Raw genomic sequence first — 17,637 nt, forward strand, 5'->3', positions numbered from 1 at the left:
GATCAACTTCAGGGGTGATGGCCCTTCAAATAACGAATATCGAATAGCACATATCCTGTGGAAACATATCCACAGGTAAGATAAAACTACTCAAAGGCAGAAATTCTTCCCAATTTGTGAAAAACAAGTTATTTTAACTCATTTGCTCCCAAAAACATATACATTTGTTCTATTTTAAATGTTTTAAGTGTCACAAAGACGTATTTATACGTTTTCTATGTTTGTTTGTTTTATGCTGGAGCATACAGAAGGCTTTGATGCAGCATCTCAAATGCAAAGAACGGTTGAAGAAATGGTAGTTATTACTCAAACAGCCAGCAGGTGGCAGCAGAGTAAAGGAGATCAACCAGAACCATATTGAAAAAAAGATCAATTACTCAAAATTCTAAATAGATTTGTGAATAATGATGAAACTAAGCTATATTCTAATGCTAATTGCTGCAAAATGGAAACAGATAAAAATATATATTTTTTCATGATGAAAGAAGAGACTTTAATCTTTCTTTTGGTAGGTTCCATGTTATATAGCAATAGAACACAATATTCTGAGGGCCTTGCAAAATTAGTCAAAATCCAGTAAAAACATTTTCTGTGAAAATGGCCGGGAGTGAATGAGGTAATAGAATCCAATCGTTTTCTCACTGTAAATGTGTACACCATTGATGCACGGCACCACACTGCCCCCTAGGAGGCCAAATAATAATCATCCAGCCCTACTTTTTAGTTAATACATTAATTACCCCTCCTCAGTGTGCGATGGTGTCAGTTATGTCATACTGTCAATTTCTGCATACATATATAGTTTTTCTTTTTACAACAACCTGCCCATTTGTGCAACGCAGCCATGCCATTCCATACAAAATGACCTTTTAGATTGGAATCAAATAAGCCCGGTATCGCTCATGTCTTCAGAAAAAGGGAGAAAAACGACAGCAGAGCTACAAAAACCAGAATAAAAGATGCATTAACTCCAGATTTGTTTTGGCAAACCCCATTCATCGTGTTTAATCATGCAGTGATCAGTGACATTATCAGCAGCTGTGGAGCTACTAGTCATTCCTATGCTGTGGATGGTGCTGATAAAGAGCCTGCCAGTCAAAGACGGACACAAAGCGACACGGTCAGATACAGCGAACCTCGCATGCTATTAAAAGGGAATAGACGCTGCAGTCTTCGCATGAGCGTGCACATTTTTTACCCAATACAGCTATACAACTGGCACCTCTTTGTATTCTGTGATGGTGTGCAATAATAGCGATGGGATTGGCAGGAAACGGAATAATGAGAGGTCTGATTGATATGCCTCACGTCGCTATTTTCTGGTGCACTGTTCTGTTGCAACATGCTTTGTTCGCTTATCACTCGCTGCCGGTACCGCAGACGCCTTCTTGTTTACGTGGTCAGTAAGAGACGAGAGCTATGTCACCTGGGTTCTTGTGTTGCATTGTGGGATGCTTGGAATTTTTTATTTTGTGAAAACGAACCAAATAATTTCATAGTGAGGGGGATTGGACTAGCAAACGTTCGGTAAACAAACTAGTTGGATTTTCTATGACATTTTCTTGTTTTTATGGATATGCTAGTCATCCAGACAAAATGCTTATGTCTCCCAGCTGGCATGGGAACGTCTCAATGTCCTCCCAGTGAAGGTGGACAAGTTGGCTATTAGGGAAGGCCAGTCAAGTTCATCAACACCAAACTCCAACTGAATGTTGCTTTTTTTTTACTGAGGCACCATCGTGTTGGAACAAAAAAAAAGGGTCAACACCATACTGTTTCTCACAGTGGTGCAAGACTACAACTGTCCAACACGCCATGGTGAGCTGAAAAAATAAAATATAGGGGGAAACTAATGGGTCCACCCCAGTAACGCTGTGGTGAGAAATACGAGAAGAGACAAAAGGAATGGAGATGAGCCAAAGCCTTGCAGTTTCTGATCAACTGTCCAAGAGCAAAGCCGCAAAGCCATTGGCAACTACGTATTCGCTTCGAGGCATTAAATATCCACAAATTGAGAGTTCCTTTGGAACGACAAAAGAGCCCCCTTCTCATGTAAAGATGGGAACCTCAGCTGGGTAAAGTTTGGTCCATGATGTAACTGAAGGCTCATTTGTTCACACTGGTCTCTTTTTTTTTTTTTTTGTTCCCAACTGATCTTTTTAAATGTACTGTGCTTTAATTCATATCTTCACATCTACATCCAAAGTCATATACTGAATTTAATGTTGTAAACAGATTAAACAATTAAAATGACATACACAAAATGATCATTATTTCAATGTATCATTCTTGCGGGGTCGTTCCATGTCAAATCACCCCCAAAAAATGTGAAAATTAGACCAAGAGGATTTGGATTTTAATGAAACTCGGTGAACTTGTTGATAGTGAAAACACAACACTAAATCTCAAATTTTAGGTTAATCGGAGTTGGGTTTCAGGAGCTACAGCCCACCAAATTTTGATATTTGGAGCCAAGTCTAATAAATTTTATGAGGCAATAGTGAAGACGGACTGCAGCTGCACCCTACGATGATCGCCAATCAATCACAAGGCAAAAGACAGACATGCCCATGCCGCCTACATCTAGTGACATTAGAGGAGAATGCGTTCTCTGCTGCTTCTGTAGCATTGGATTCACTTTGTGAATGTCTGTCATTATATTTCTGCCCTCTGAAAGAGGAAAAAGTGAAAAATTCTGTTGTTGACAATAATTGCTTCGCATTAATACCTGCTGGAGTGTTTTATAGCCTTTGCGTAATTAGCCATTTGGGGTAAAAAAAAAAAAAAGAGGACCCCATTGAACACCGCAATTAGTCTCTTTCAGTCTCGTCCATCTCCATCAAGGCCACACAACAATTTCAAAGGGAAGTGATGCACTCCAAAAACATGACAGCATGTGTTGAAAAGGCTATTTTTGGCACCTTTTTTATCCAATGATTTCAACGCATTAAGGCCTTGTCGTTTTCATGAAATTAATGAAACAAAATAAAGCTGCCTAGTAGCTCGAAAGATATGCATCAACAGTGTTTTTTTGTTTGTTATTTCTACTAATTCTGCTAAATCCACTTCTATCACTAACTGATCTCCTGAGAAATCTTTTTTTTTTTTTCTTGGCAAATACCAATTGTGAAATAGGCTGCAGTTATCTGCAGATCAATAAGACTTAAAGTGTGCCATTACTTAACATGAATATGAATATAATGTTATTTTATTATCTGTAAGCCATACTGAAGGCTAAAAATACAATATGTGACAACGGAGCCATCAAGCTTGATGCACTGTACTGTAAAGTTAATTGTTGAACACCTAGCGACAACCAAACTGGGCCCCAAATGACACACCAGCTGCTTTTGTGAGAGACAGACAGTGACAAAATGACAAGTATTAGAGGAGAAATAATGGTGCCAGTAAACGACCAATACTTCATGTGCTTATTGACCGATGTTGCCAGGCAACTGTGACCTTGGTAGACGAAAAGAAGATATCATGAGAAAATAGTAAAAGACTATACGTGTACCTTATTTGTTTCTATACTAGGACTCAACGATTTATAAAATAATGAAATGGTATTTTTTTTTTCTTCCTCAAGAATGCAATAATATGCAATTACCTTTTCAAGGTCTTCTTCCCATGCCTTTTTAACAAGCAATAAATGAATCTGTATAACAATAAACAATATCAGATGTTTTATACATACTGCAAATGTTTTGGCCTTGTAGGTTAGACTTACGCTAAAATAAAGCCAAATGAATGAACTATGCTACGTGAGATACGTGTGAAACCGAGGCAGACAGAGTGATATAAATAATACAAAAGGTTAAAGTCTGAGCTTAGTTGCTGGGAGTGCGCAATGTTTACCCCTTTAGTCTATCTCTATAGCAGCTCACCTTGATCAAACCGCCTCCCCGCCGATGTCATTTGAGGAGTCAGGAGTCAATTGTTAGTATGAACCGGGGTGAACCGTGACTGCAGGGAATTTAGACAGGAGCAGATTTCATCGCGTGACTCTAAAACTAACTGAAAACCGCGCCATTATGTGACCTTGATTGAATAAATCAGTTGCAGACAAAATGAAATTGATTCACAGTGACAAGGTCAGCATTTTATTCATCAGTAAACCCGATACCTATGTCTTGAATTTCAAATAAAGGGTTCGGTGAATGCGCATAGGAAACCGGTGGGGTTCAGTGCTTCCAACAAGGTTAAGAACCACTGCTAGAGGGTAAGTCAGGATACAGATGGGATATAACTAATTTTAAACTTCAGCTACTTTAGAAAACATGATCGACTGATGCACGATATGGATGGCAAAATGCATTCAAGCTTTGCTCTGATCAAAACTGGTGCATCATCGCCTACTCATTCTAAAAGATGGCTCAAGTGGTTGACAGCAGTTTTTGCCCAAGGGCTTGTACAAAAGGAAGTAATTCAAGTGTGGAAGATGAATCAGGGATATTCATATTCTGTACAGTGCCTAGGTCTTCAGTACCTAATTTAATATGCAGTCGCCAGGACCATATTTCTGTCCAACTGGGAGGGTTAAAATTCTTGGCACTGTATCTTTGTTCCAACATTAAGATCACCAGAATGGGACAAACTATAAAGTCTGATTGGATAAGAAGCCTGGACAGGAAAACGTTGGCTGCAGCACCAGTGGGATGTTTGATTTGTTAAATTGTAAAATCTAATTTTCCCCACCGGAAATTATGGAAGCATGGATTTAACTATTTTCTAGGGTCACGCTGTTGGCGTCATAAAAACGTTCAGTCACTTCAACAAGAAAACAAAAAATTAAAATGCACAAGTGCCTGAGTCATACAATGACTATTGTAATTAATTATACCAAGTGAATTAAGTAGATTATTTATTATTATCAAATCTATCTCTTTGGGACTAAAGCCCTGTTTACGCAGCAGCAAAGCCCGCTTCGTTCCTCAAACAAATCTTGTACAGACAGAACCGTCTCAAAACATGTGAGTCGGACATTTAAGGGCTGTAATATATATGCCAAGCCTGGAGTGGCGCTGTAGAGCTGCCATAGGGAGTTAACGGAAAGCGGAGAAGAAGAATCAGCGAAGAAGACGAACCACTGATCTGAATAGCCGATAGATCCATCCAGCTGACGTCACTGTTTAGCTCCCGCAGTGCCTCCCGGAAGGCAAACATCCCATAACAAATGAATGTAGAGAGCTTGATTTTCAGCGAGCGTTTTTGTTAAAAGGTGGGAAATATGTCAAGTGTCACAAAAAAAACATCCCGAGTAGGACACTACAGTACTGCGACGCATTGAAACCAGTCGTTTGGAGCCGCTAGCCCAAAATTTGAGTTTGTTGGAAGGCAAAGTGGAAGCAGAAGCTTAAGGTATGTTGTTTTTGCTTGAAACAGTACGTCGATCACTACTTTCATGGTGTAAATTGTCATTCATTTGTTCGTTCAACCGTTTGTGTCCGGATATACTAGTCTTGCTGTATATGGAAGTCTTCAAGCTATCTTAGCTTGCTAGCTGCTAACAAACACGTTTACAACACATTCCTCAGCAGAGATCAAGCCCCAGTTAAAGTATTAATTGTGATAATCGTGTTACATCATTCACTTTTTGTTCAAAATTACTTGAATACTTATACAAAAAGTATGAATGATTGTTTCACTAAAGATAATATGGCACATTCATCACGTCTGTCTCGAATTTATATGAAAAAGAGAAAAACTACCTGATATAAAATGATGTGAGCTGCTTTGCGGGTGCAAAGCAGTTGCGTCGTAGATTCGCGCTAGCCACCGTGCTCGTCTTTCACTCCTCACAGTCTTGCGCCTGGTTCACTGCCGGCAGCCGACGGAAATATCTCATCTCTCTTTGAGCCATTAGAGCATCCGTCGGCCGCGCACATGTTCACTATAGCATTCCTCGCTAATTTATCAACTGTTTGACCTATTTTCTACATCACACTGATTGTTTTCTAATTCACTCGCATTGACGCCCTGCCCTCCACCACAAGGGGCACACTTAATCCTGACGCTACACTGGAAGGGTCTATAGGCCAAGACTTTTGAAGCCACGAGGCCGCCATATTACTCCTCCCAAGAAACGTTTTCTCGGCATCTGATCGTATACATTTACAATATCAAAATTAGAGAACATTTGAGATAGTACTTAGTAGAATACATGTATGAATAAAATACATGTATGAATTATATGCTTAATGATGTTGACAGGAGGAAACGTATATTGATTTATCTTTTTTAATAAAAGAATTATAACTAATTCAACAAAAGATGACTGCCAAATCTAATTTTGGGGTCTAGGAACTGAGCGATAAGAGAAAACGGGGTCTTCAAAGTAATTTAAACAGTAATCTGCTCGCAAGATGGGAGGAGTAAGATGGCTGCCCTGTAGCTTCAATGGCTTGCATGGGCGTCCATGGCTTATTGGCTATACAGTAATACATACAGATCAGTGAGACGAACATGACGGGCAAAACATCCATCCATTTTCTTGACCGCTTATTCCTCACAAGGGTCGCAGGGGGGTTGCTGGAGCCTATCTCAACTGGCTTTGGGCAGTAGGCGGGGTACAACATGAACTGGACAGCCAATCGCAGGGCACACAGAGACGAACAACCATCCACACTCACAAGCACACATAGGGACAATTCGGAGCGCCCAATTAACCTGCCATGCATGTCTTTGGAATGTGGGAGGAGACCGGAGTACCCGGAGAAGACCCACGCGGGCACGGGGAGAACATGCAAACTCCACCCAGGAAGGCCGGAGCCTGGACTCAAACCCGAGTCCTCAGAACTGGGAGGCGGACGTGAGAACCACTCAATCACCGTGCCGCCCACACGCAAAACAATTTGCTGTAAATGCATAAACAAGCTAAGGAGGTTACGCAAAACGACGACGACACGGCTATCCGCCATAGTTGTTGACAGACTGACAGAAGAGAATTACATCATCACCGGAAGAGTAGCTGTCCTGCACATTGGAACGTACGGCATTTTAAAATCTTTCCATTCTGGAGCCCGGTTTCAAAAGTGATCGGTTTAAAGCTCCGAAACCGCGCCGCCGTGTGGGCAAACCCACCAAACGGTAAGAAACTGGGCTCAAACGGGCTTTCGTGTAAATGGGACCTAAAACAGGCAGGACAGAGGCTATGGAGGACCAGAGTTTCCTGCCTTCTGTCTATAAAGAAGAAGAAAAAGTGAATAGATATGAAAAAAGCCATTTGGATGACAGTTGTAGGCAATGCAAACCACATTCATATACCACACTTTTAATAAGGAAATGACCGGATATTTGGTTATTCTTCTGTGATGGCTGAAAAAAAGCTGAGAGTTGAGACGGAAACCTTTAAATCACATATTCACAGATTGAGAAGTCCACATGAATTAAGGTCAGACTTACCCCCAATCATCTTGCCAAAATAAAAACACATTAAGAAGCTTCCAAAAATGTAAAAGATACCAAAGAGAATTGAACATAAGAAATCAAAAGCGGAAACGATAGCAGTGAAAAATGCTGGTATGTATATTTGATTACCGGTATGTATAAAAGTGATTATGATTCTTTTTTTTTCTTTTTTTTAAATTAAAGATGTGACTGCGAGGCACTCAATTCACTTTTCAACAAGTATGTGCATGCATTCATCTCATCCTTCCAGCAGAACTAACCTCATTATAGTATAATTATACGAAACTGCAATAACTAATTAAAAGTCATCCATAATGAAAACCCACCTGGGACACTAACCAATAATTCTGCAGAACAAAATGACATCGTCTCACCAACAGTGTGAATGTAACACACAGATGGAAATCATTGTTGACAATGTGAGCCCTGAGGGTCTAATGAGCATTCCTCCTTGTGGCTGTCGGCATACAAAGCTAGGCGACATTGCTGCGAAATAGGGGGGGCATACTTTAAAACGTTTTATCCGCTCCCATCTAAATTGTGTTTATGGCAAAGAGAATCATCAGCACTTGTTGCAATAACCTGCAGGCTGGCAGTTGGCTTGATTTTACAGCGCAGGTGGCAACTCGGTGAGGCGCCTTTGAGCGTGAATTAAGTGGATATTTGTTAGAACAGACTCTATTTGGGGGATTTAGATGGTAGCTGATGAAAAGGTGATGCTTAGGGGAGAGTAAAAGAACAGTGAGGAATAGTGCTTTACGTCTAAATGTAAATAATTTACAGTCATGGTCACAGAAAGGCAGTTTAGACATCCATATTAGGAAATAAAACATAAAATTCAGTTGCTTAACTCATTTTCTTCCAAAAATGTATAAATACATTCTATTTTAAATATTACCAGGGTCCCAAAGACGTATTTATACTTTTTTGTTTGTTTGTTTTGAGCATACAGAAGCTTTAATGCAGCCTCTGAACTAAAGATAACGGTTGAAGCAATGGTAGTTATTACAAAAACGGCCAGCAGGTGGCAGCAGAGTATAAGAGATCAACCATGCTGTTTTCCCCACAGTTTTTAACAGGTTTGCAAATAATGATGAAACGTAGCTATATTCCAATGCTAATTGCTGTAAAATGGAAGCAGAAATATACTTTTTTTCCATGATGAAAGAAAAAACTCAAATCTTTTTTTTTGGCAAGTTCCATGTTTTTATAGCAATAGAACACAATATTCTGTGGTCTTTGCAAGATCAGTAAAACAGCCAGAAGCGAAGGGGGTTGCTCCAGTGAAAATGGCGGGGAGTGAATAAGTTAACATATCACTTAGATTTCAATAATACTTATGACCAGTTTTCATTCCTGATGCGCATTACCGCATGTGGATCTAAAAAGTCTACACATCCATGTTCAAATTTGAAGTTTTTGTCAACATTAACCCTTTAGAATTTCCTGTCAATTGACATATAAACCAACTTAAAAAAATATTGACACTTTTTTTAGGTTGACTGAAAATTTTGTGTGATACATTGTAGGGATAGCCGAGTTACAATGCTGATACAAGCCTTATTTTAAGTTATCAGTACTCGTGACGGTGGCTGTTACTAGTATCAGCTGCCCTCTCGTGGAGTTTTAAGATCAGGAACTGAAAATTAGAAGGATAGAAAATTTCATGCAATTTTAAGAAAAATGCTATACTGGATTATTTAGGTCAGTCTTTCCAATTTTCTGTACTGGTGGTTTCAGTACTTGGTATCGTTATTAGTGACTACTCAAAGTTCAGTATTTGTACTAATATGAAAAAAAAGTGGTATCAAATATCCGTAATCCATTCAGAATAGTGACATTGCCGTAAATTAATTCGGCACTAAGGCGGCAACCAGAATATTTATAGACGTTAGGGCTGTGCAATTAATCGAAATTCAATTACAATTTCAATTATTACACTCCACAATTACAAACTCTGTATAATCGAAAAAAAAAGAAAACAAAAACAAGATTATTAATACTAATTTTTGAGTTCTTTAAATGTTTACATTTGCACATTTTTAAAATTTTAAAATACCTAATTTAATAATTTTTTCCTACAAAAGGAACTTGTGTTTCAAAGAATTGTATTTGTCTTAAATTAATATATATATTTTTTTTTTTTACGTTTAAAAATAGTTTTATTTTGTACCAAAAAATAAATGATCATCCTACTGCACAGTGCACAGGCTGCACTCCAACAGGTTTTTGCCAACATAAATAATTGAATGCATAAATATATATTATAAATGTATATTATTATACATTGTTTGGTCCAAAATGAACTTACATAATTATAGTGTTTCTATTTTTTTTTAGTCTTAATATTTTTAAATGTTTAACAGGATACTTGACTCATTGAGCCATTTTCAGCAATATCAAGTTAATATTTTGTCCAGAATTAATGTGATATTATTTTTCAAGTACAATTAATACCTTTAAAAAAAAAATACATTTTTCCACTTGCTGAAAATGGCTCAATGAGTCAAGTATCCCTTTAAACATTTTCTTGTTTTGTACCAAAAAAATAAAAAATAATAATAATAATCGTTTGAATAATCGAGATTTCAATTATTGCCAAAATAATCATGTGCCCTGCGGTTGGCTGGCCACCAGTCCAGTGTGTCCCCCGCCTACTGCTCAGAGCCAGCTGAGATAGGCTCCAGCACCACCCGCGACCCTTGTGAGGAATAAGCGGTCAAGAAAATGGATGGATGGATGGAATAATCATGATTATTATTTTTTCCATAATCGAGCAACCCTAATAGACGTATTTATAAAATGTAGATGTTCTTTCACTTTTTATGTCCACAGGAAAGCTGGAAATGAATTCAGTACATTTGCAATATAAGCAGACTTATATTCCCTATATATAACAAAGTCAATTCAGCCATCTATTCATTTTTGATACCGGCATTGAAAATCATTGTTTGGAACTATTAGTTCTACCTGAACAATCCTGGAAGATTGCCATTCTCTCTTCGGAAGAACAGATTGCTAAACGAGTCACACTATTGATTTAGATTTTAAACTTCTTGAGTTGAAATGATTGTGCTTGTACTTCAGACAACCTTTTTCAATTTACATTTGTCTAAACACGACCTGCTTTCATTCCTTTTCCAAGGTTCCCCTCCACTAAACAAAAGAGCATTTTAGCTGTCAATCTGAAAACATATGGGACGTCACTTCAAATCTATTCTGAATAGATACAAATGCTGTTTTTAGCACCATCCAAGAAAAGGCTTTGGCCCCTTTTAGACTGGCTTGATAATTATTGTTATTATGATGCCATATTTTGCACGGCTATTATTATTTTCTGAGTGGTACAGACACAAGCTCATACCTGACAACGTGTATTTAGATTATTTTATAAAGCTAACTGTTATTTAGCATGCACATTCTATGTTGTTTTAACTTTAAAAAGACATTTTAAATATAATGTTTGGTTTATTCTTTTTTCTTGCACTGAATTTTATTTTAGTCATTTTAGAAACCTGTTTTTAATTTACTTTTTTAAATAGCCATTTCTTTTAAATGTTATACTTTTAATTATGTGAAGCACATCATACTTATGTATGAAATATGCTATATAAATAAAGCTGTGTTGCCTTTCCTTGCCTCACCTTAATAACAGACATTATAATAATGTGAGATTGTATGCAGATGTTGAAAGAGAAAACCCCATAACTGACTACTACAATGTTAGGACACCAACTCAATATCAGGATAGGGTCTCAGAAACACAAAAAGCAGAGAAGTTAGGATATTAAAGGGAAAAAAAGCCATCAGAGAAGACGGTGACAAATGTTGTAACATCATTATATGCGTATTCAATGATGATGGTGATGATGATGATGATGATGATGATGTTTTTCGGGGTTGGGTATATGAAGGGTGGCTTGCCTGTAGGAAGTCCAGCTCTACCTAACTTGATGGCTTGAGATTCAGAAAATGGATGAAGCTGCCCGTCCTCTTTCCCTTTGACAATCTTGGATTCCGAAGCAAGGGCCAAGGCAATGTTGGGGTCAGCAGATACACCCTGTGGACAAACCGAAATGTACATATAAGATGAACATGACTTGTTAAACTGCGTGTTAATGCCATTATAACCCCCATATTTAACCAGCAAAAAGATTTTTTTTTTTCACTTATCAATTACTGTTAAAATTTGGATTAAAGGATGATGAAAGAAAAACATACTGAAGCTGAAATGTTTAATTTTCAGTTGTATTTGTGGTTCTCTGGTATTGCATGGGCAAGTAGCAATGAAGCATAAAAGAAGGCTGAAGTCATGAACATGACACAAAGGAAGAAAAAAAAAAGGAGAGTAAGTTTGCTCAGGCATGAAGTAATGAGAGTGTGCAGGTAATTGCATGTGCTCATTCTTCCGTGCCACATTAATTTCAACAATGTATCCTTAAACAGTTTGGGTTATTAAATATCTTAAGACATACAAGATGACCTGTTAACTGAATTCAAAATATTTATAATGAGAACCGCTTAAAGCACCAATTAATAAACCCAATCTACCAAATGAAAACAATTTACCAAGAACAGAAACTTCTATCCTATTTTACAGTTACTAATAATCAAATTCCAACCAAAACAAATCACAACAAGTTATCCAAAAGGTTGCACTTAATCTTCAAATATGGAAATTTTACTGACTTGCGCAATCAAAATGGGAAATAGATCCCCCATTTTATCATAACCCAGCTAAATGGCCATGACAAATGAATAGGGATGTAACGATATCCAAACATCACGATACGATATCATCACGATATGAAGGTCCCAATACGATATTTATCACGATATTGTGGGGGGTTGGCGATATTTAAAAAAAGATCACAATATTGGAAAAAAAAAAAAAAAAAAAAAGAGGTCATACAAAAAGAGCACAATATTGTGCTTTTGTACATAACAGCAATGCATATAAACCACCTACAATCTCTAATAACAACAGTGAGGCTCTTACTTGCTGATGCAGGCACGCATTGATGGCTTCACAAGCAAATTAGGTTCCCCTTCATCTGACAATTTGCATAGATTTTGAACATAGAAGGCCAAAACATCCCCAATAAAAATTAAATTGCACTAAGAAACTAGCCACTAGAGGGTGCTAGAAATGCAGAAATGGAAATCAACCTGACTTTTTTTTAACATATGTGTTCCTTTTAAATATTGTGAACATGACAACGACGATATTGTGGCAGTTTTAATATCATAATATCACGATATTGCCCTTAACATTACGTCCCTACAAATGAACGGGAGGAATCCAGACTCTTCCATATTAAAAAATAATAATAATAATAAAAACATTAATAATGCAATTATTATTATTATGGATGTTAAAGGCATCTATTTGTATACCTGAGGTGTGTATGCCCATCAGGTATTTGTTTGGTGATAGCATTCCAGTTTTGTCCAACAAGTCACGACACAGAAAGCCACACACAGCCCCACTCACTAAATTGTAACAACAAAGTAGATAAAAATAATTATAAATGAAACTTTTAAAATCATCATACATCAGTTGTTGTTCTGTACTTTATTCCTAATATTGATTGACAGCGACACTAAACCAAATTTAAGAGTCCATGTTTCATTTTGTATCAATCATTTAAGATGGACTCATCATTGATGACAGCATGAGTGTGTGTGTATGAATGTGTGGGCAATGCAAATGACACCCTGCCAGGTATTAAAAGATGCTTAATTAATGAGCTTTTAGACCGGCAAAGATGAAAGTCCAATTTTGAATGCACTGACATTTAGAACACACACACAGTTTTGCGTAATAGGGTGGAAATCCTCTTGACATCAACATGGGGATCGTGATAATTAGAATGATGTTCAAGCAGGATCCTAAATAGTGACTGATAATAAGATATGGCACATTTCAGACAAATACATGAAAAAGCAATAAAGCTTTCGAAAGTCGAGCAATACAGCACACACAGAAGGAAGGATTATATTTCCACAGGCATTTAAACTGTGATTCCCAACCACTATGAGAGAAAAATTGGAGAAAAGAAAAAAAGTGTCATGAAGTGTCGAGCGAGTGGATGAGGGGAGACCCAAAGGTGAAAAAAAAAAGCCGGGAAATAGACAGGAAGGGCAACGTGAGGAACTTTATTTACAACAAATATGGTGACTGACAGGACGGGACGGAACGTGAGCAGACTGGTTGCCATGACTGGACTGAATGTGGACAGACTGGGCATGATGTGGACAGACGTGGACAGACTTGGCAGGATGTGGACAGACGTGAACAGACTTGGCAGAACAGACTTGGCAGGATGTGGACAGGTTTACAGAGTTGGAAGGACAGACTTGGCAGGAGGTGGACAGACTTGGCAGAATGTGGACAGATGTTTACAGACTTGGAAGGACAGACTTGGCAGGAGGTGGACAGACTTGGCAGGAGGTGGACATACTTGGCAGAATGTGGACAGATGTTTACAGACTTGGAAGGACAGACTTGGCAGGAGGTGGACAGACTTGGAAGAATGTGGACAGATGTTTACAGACTTGGAAGGACAGACTTGGCAGGAGGTGGACAGACTTGGCAGGAGGTGGACATACTTGGCAGAATGTGGACAGATGTTTACAGACTTGGAAGGACAGACTTGGCAGGAGGTGGACAGACTTGGCAGAATGTGGACAGACGTTTACAGACTTGGACGGACCGACTTGGCAGGAGGTGGACATACTTGACAGAATGTGGACAGATGTTTACAGACTTGGAAGGACAGACTTGGCAGGAGGTGGACATACTTGTCAGAATGTGGACAGATGTTTACAGACTTGGAAGGACAGACTTGGCAGAATGTGGACAGACTTGACAGGACAGACTTGGTCGGATGTGGACAGACGTGGACAGACTTGGCAGAATGTGGACAGACTTGGCAGGACAGACTTGGTAGGATGTGGACAGACGTGGACAGACTTGGCAGAATGTGGACAGATGTTTACAGACTTGGAAGGACAGACTTGGCAGGAGGTGGACATACTTGGCAGAATGTGGACAGATGTTTACAGACTTGGCAGGAAAGACTTGGCAGAATGTGGACAGACTTGACAGGACAGACTTGGTCGGATGTGGACAGACGTGGACAGACTTGGCAGAATGTGGACAGACTTGGCAGGACAGACTTGGTAGGATGTGGACAGACGTGGACAGACTTGGCAGAATGTGGACGTGTGAGAGAGAGACACTTGGCTTAGACGTGAGAGAGACACTTGGCTCGGACGTGAGAGAGAGGAACACTTGGCTTGGACCGAAGAGAGGGACACTTGGCTTGGACCAGAGAGAGGAACACTTGGCTTGGATGAGATAACACTTTGGCTTGGTAGAGAGAGCATTTGGCTTGGATGAGAGAGCACTTGGCTTGGACAAGAAAACACTTGGCTTGGACGAAAGAACACTTTGGCTTGGACGAGAGAACACTTTGGCTTGGACAAGAGAACACTTTGGCTTGGATGAGAGAACACTTGGCTTGGACGAGAGAACACTTTGGCTTGGACAGCAAACGACACCCACACAGCAAGCCACACCAAGACAAGACAATGCTACCACAACGCGTGAACAAACACAACTGACTAAATACAACACTAACGAGACACTAACAAGACACACCTGGGAAACACAATAGGCTGAGGGCAGTGATAGGTCACACATACTAGGGAGGGAAGACACACGCAGGTGGACGATAACGAGACACGGGAAGAACTCAGGACAAAATACTACAAACACCTAAAACCAAACAAAACCTAACCACATGGAACCAAAACATGACAAAAAGAAAATTATTATAAAAAAAGTATTTACAGTATGTTAATTATAATTTGATTTATTTTTATCTTTGTTTGTGGTAGTACTCTGAAGTGATTTAGATTCTATTTGGCTGACAGTTCTGTCATATGGTGTTATGCAGGGCTAAATTTTGGGGCCGCTGCTCTATTCATTGAATTTGCTACCACTGGGTTCCGTCTTAAGAAAACATAGTATTTCCTTTCACTACTATGCGGATGATAGTCAGATGTATGCCCCACTGAGCAAAAAGGAAACGGTTCCATTAAAGCCACTTCTTTTCTGTCTGGAGGAAATCAAGACCTGGATGGCACTTGCGTAAATGTTGTCAATATCCCTCTCTCTACCCACTTTTAAAACTTGTCTAAAAACACCTCTTTATTGTCTTTATTGCATGACTGATTTTCATTCCATGTACAGCAGTTTGTATGCAGCGATGGTTGTTTTAAAATGCTTGATATATAAAGTTGAGTTGAGTCTCTTCAATTAAGACAGTGAACGATTGATTAATGTCGGTGTTCCCATTTGAAGTTAAAAATAGGTTCCAGGAACAAATCGATTAGTCCCTGAAACTGTAATTCAAACTAGCTGTCTAACAATAGCTATTATGTGACACAATCTATATAAAAAATACATCACAAAAAAAATTAAATAAATAACAGCACTGACAACAGATGAAAAGAGAAAATATTCCGTGTGAGAACAATTACAAAACGAGTATGATTTGAAGGAAAAGCATAAGACATCACGGTATGAAATCCAAGTTGTCTTGAAGCACAAATTAATTGAGCCAAACACGCTACGATACAGGCAGGAATTAATGATTTACTATAAAGGCTGTGCGCTTTATATATGACTCTTAATAAAACTGATTTTAGAAAATACAGGACTGAGTGTTCATTTTAAAATGTAATGTGAATTCACCAACAATATTTCTGGATGATAGCTACAGTATCTAATAAAGTCCTTATTAAAGCATTCTTAAAGAAATGAATATTAAAAAGTTTAAAAAAAAAAAAAGTCTCTGACATTCTTTCCATCAAAATACAAAAAAATAAAGAATGACATGGTACTTGCTTGCGAAAGATCGTGCCCCACCCAGTATTGTTTGAAACATGACAAACTATTCAATTCAATTCAATTTTATTTCATTCCATTAAAACAACAGAAATAAAAAGGGGCTGAAAGAAGTCGAACTTATGTTGTCTGCCCCTAACTCTAACCCTAAGCAACTAACATATCATGTCTGTCCTGTGAAAAACACCTATGTCCATTTTTTTTATTTTTATTTTTTCATTTTTGGGATGTTTGCATTTAGTTTCATCCAATAAATGTAAAAAATGACAAAAATGGACATAAGTGTTTTTTTACAGGACAGCGTCAATATAATCCTGTATTATAAAAATTAGGGGTGTCATGCAATTGAAATTTTTAATCATAATTAACCGCATGACTTCAATAGTTTAGTTAAGTTTAACTCACACTTAATCTGTTATAAATGTACAATAAAATTAGTGCGGTCAAGCATTTAATAAATGTTTACATATGCCGTAGGTAATTTTTTTCCCATTTTAAATTATTTAAATAATTAATTGATTAGTAAAAGCAGGATGAGCGTGTGCAGTGAATATAAATTTTTGAAGATATCCTCATAACATTAAATGTTGAGAAAATTAACACATAATAGGTGCGCTTCAAATTTAGCGCGCAAAATGTGTTGGGAAAAAAAAAAAACTTTTTAAGTCAGTGATTAATCATCAAAATTCTAAGATGTGATTAATCAGATCGTTTGACAGCTCTAAATAAAATATACAATAAAATATAAGTTTCCATACTCTTGTGAACATAAAACATCATTTAGTCACTGATACAGTAATTTCATAATGATTCATAAAATTTAGTTACAATTAAAAATATGCACTGCACAAAATATGAGTATGATAATGATTTGTGTTGAGGTAATTTTTCTGCCACTAGATGGCATAACTGCATTTGTAAGACATATTTTAATATTAAGAGCAATCTAATCTTTAAAATGGAGTAAGGTGAAATTCTGCACATTTTTAAAAATGTAAAATACAACTTAACCCCAGTCTCCACAAATATATGCATGATTATTTATTAAATGTATTACTGCTAAATTTTGACATGGACGTGTCTGCTATGTTTTGAATGGCGGTCAATTGTGCGTAAAAAAAAAAATAGTGGCATTAAAAGAACTTTAAATTAACTCAAAATTAACGCACTAATTTTGACACTGCTGCAGACTTTCCATTGTGTATGACATAGGCTTGTTTTTAAATGTAGAAAAAGCAAGACAACGCCAATTGTTCCATTTTTCAAATGCAATTAGCTGTCCCTGTTGATTAAAACGTGGAAAGCCCTGA

The 17,637-nt window shown here is 37.8% G+C and overlaps 1 protein-coding gene across 3 annotated transcripts in view; it reads right to left on the reverse strand.

Annotated features, from left to right (window-relative positions):
* Nucleotides 1–17,637, reverse strand: part of slc39a11 (solute carrier family 39, member 11) — a 74,188-nt gene that overhangs the window by 22,016 nt on the left and 34,535 nt on the right. For 2 of the 3 annotated variants that reach the window (XM_077503364.1, XM_077503365.1), the window contains exon 5: nt 11,335–11,470. In XM_077503364.1, coding sequence (XP_077359490.1) covers nt 11,335–11,470 — 136 coding nt within the window. The remainder of the gene's footprint in view (nt 1–11,334; nt 11,471–17,637) is intronic. The other variant, XM_077503367.1, reaches the window with a different exon arrangement.

This window comes from Festucalex cinctus, chromosome 17, assembly GCF_051991245.1.
Source record: "Festucalex cinctus isolate MCC-2025b chromosome 17, RoL_Fcin_1.0, whole genome shotgun sequence".
In the NCBI taxonomy this organism is placed as follows: Eukaryota; Metazoa; Chordata; class Actinopteri; order Syngnathiformes; family Syngnathidae; genus Festucalex; species Festucalex cinctus.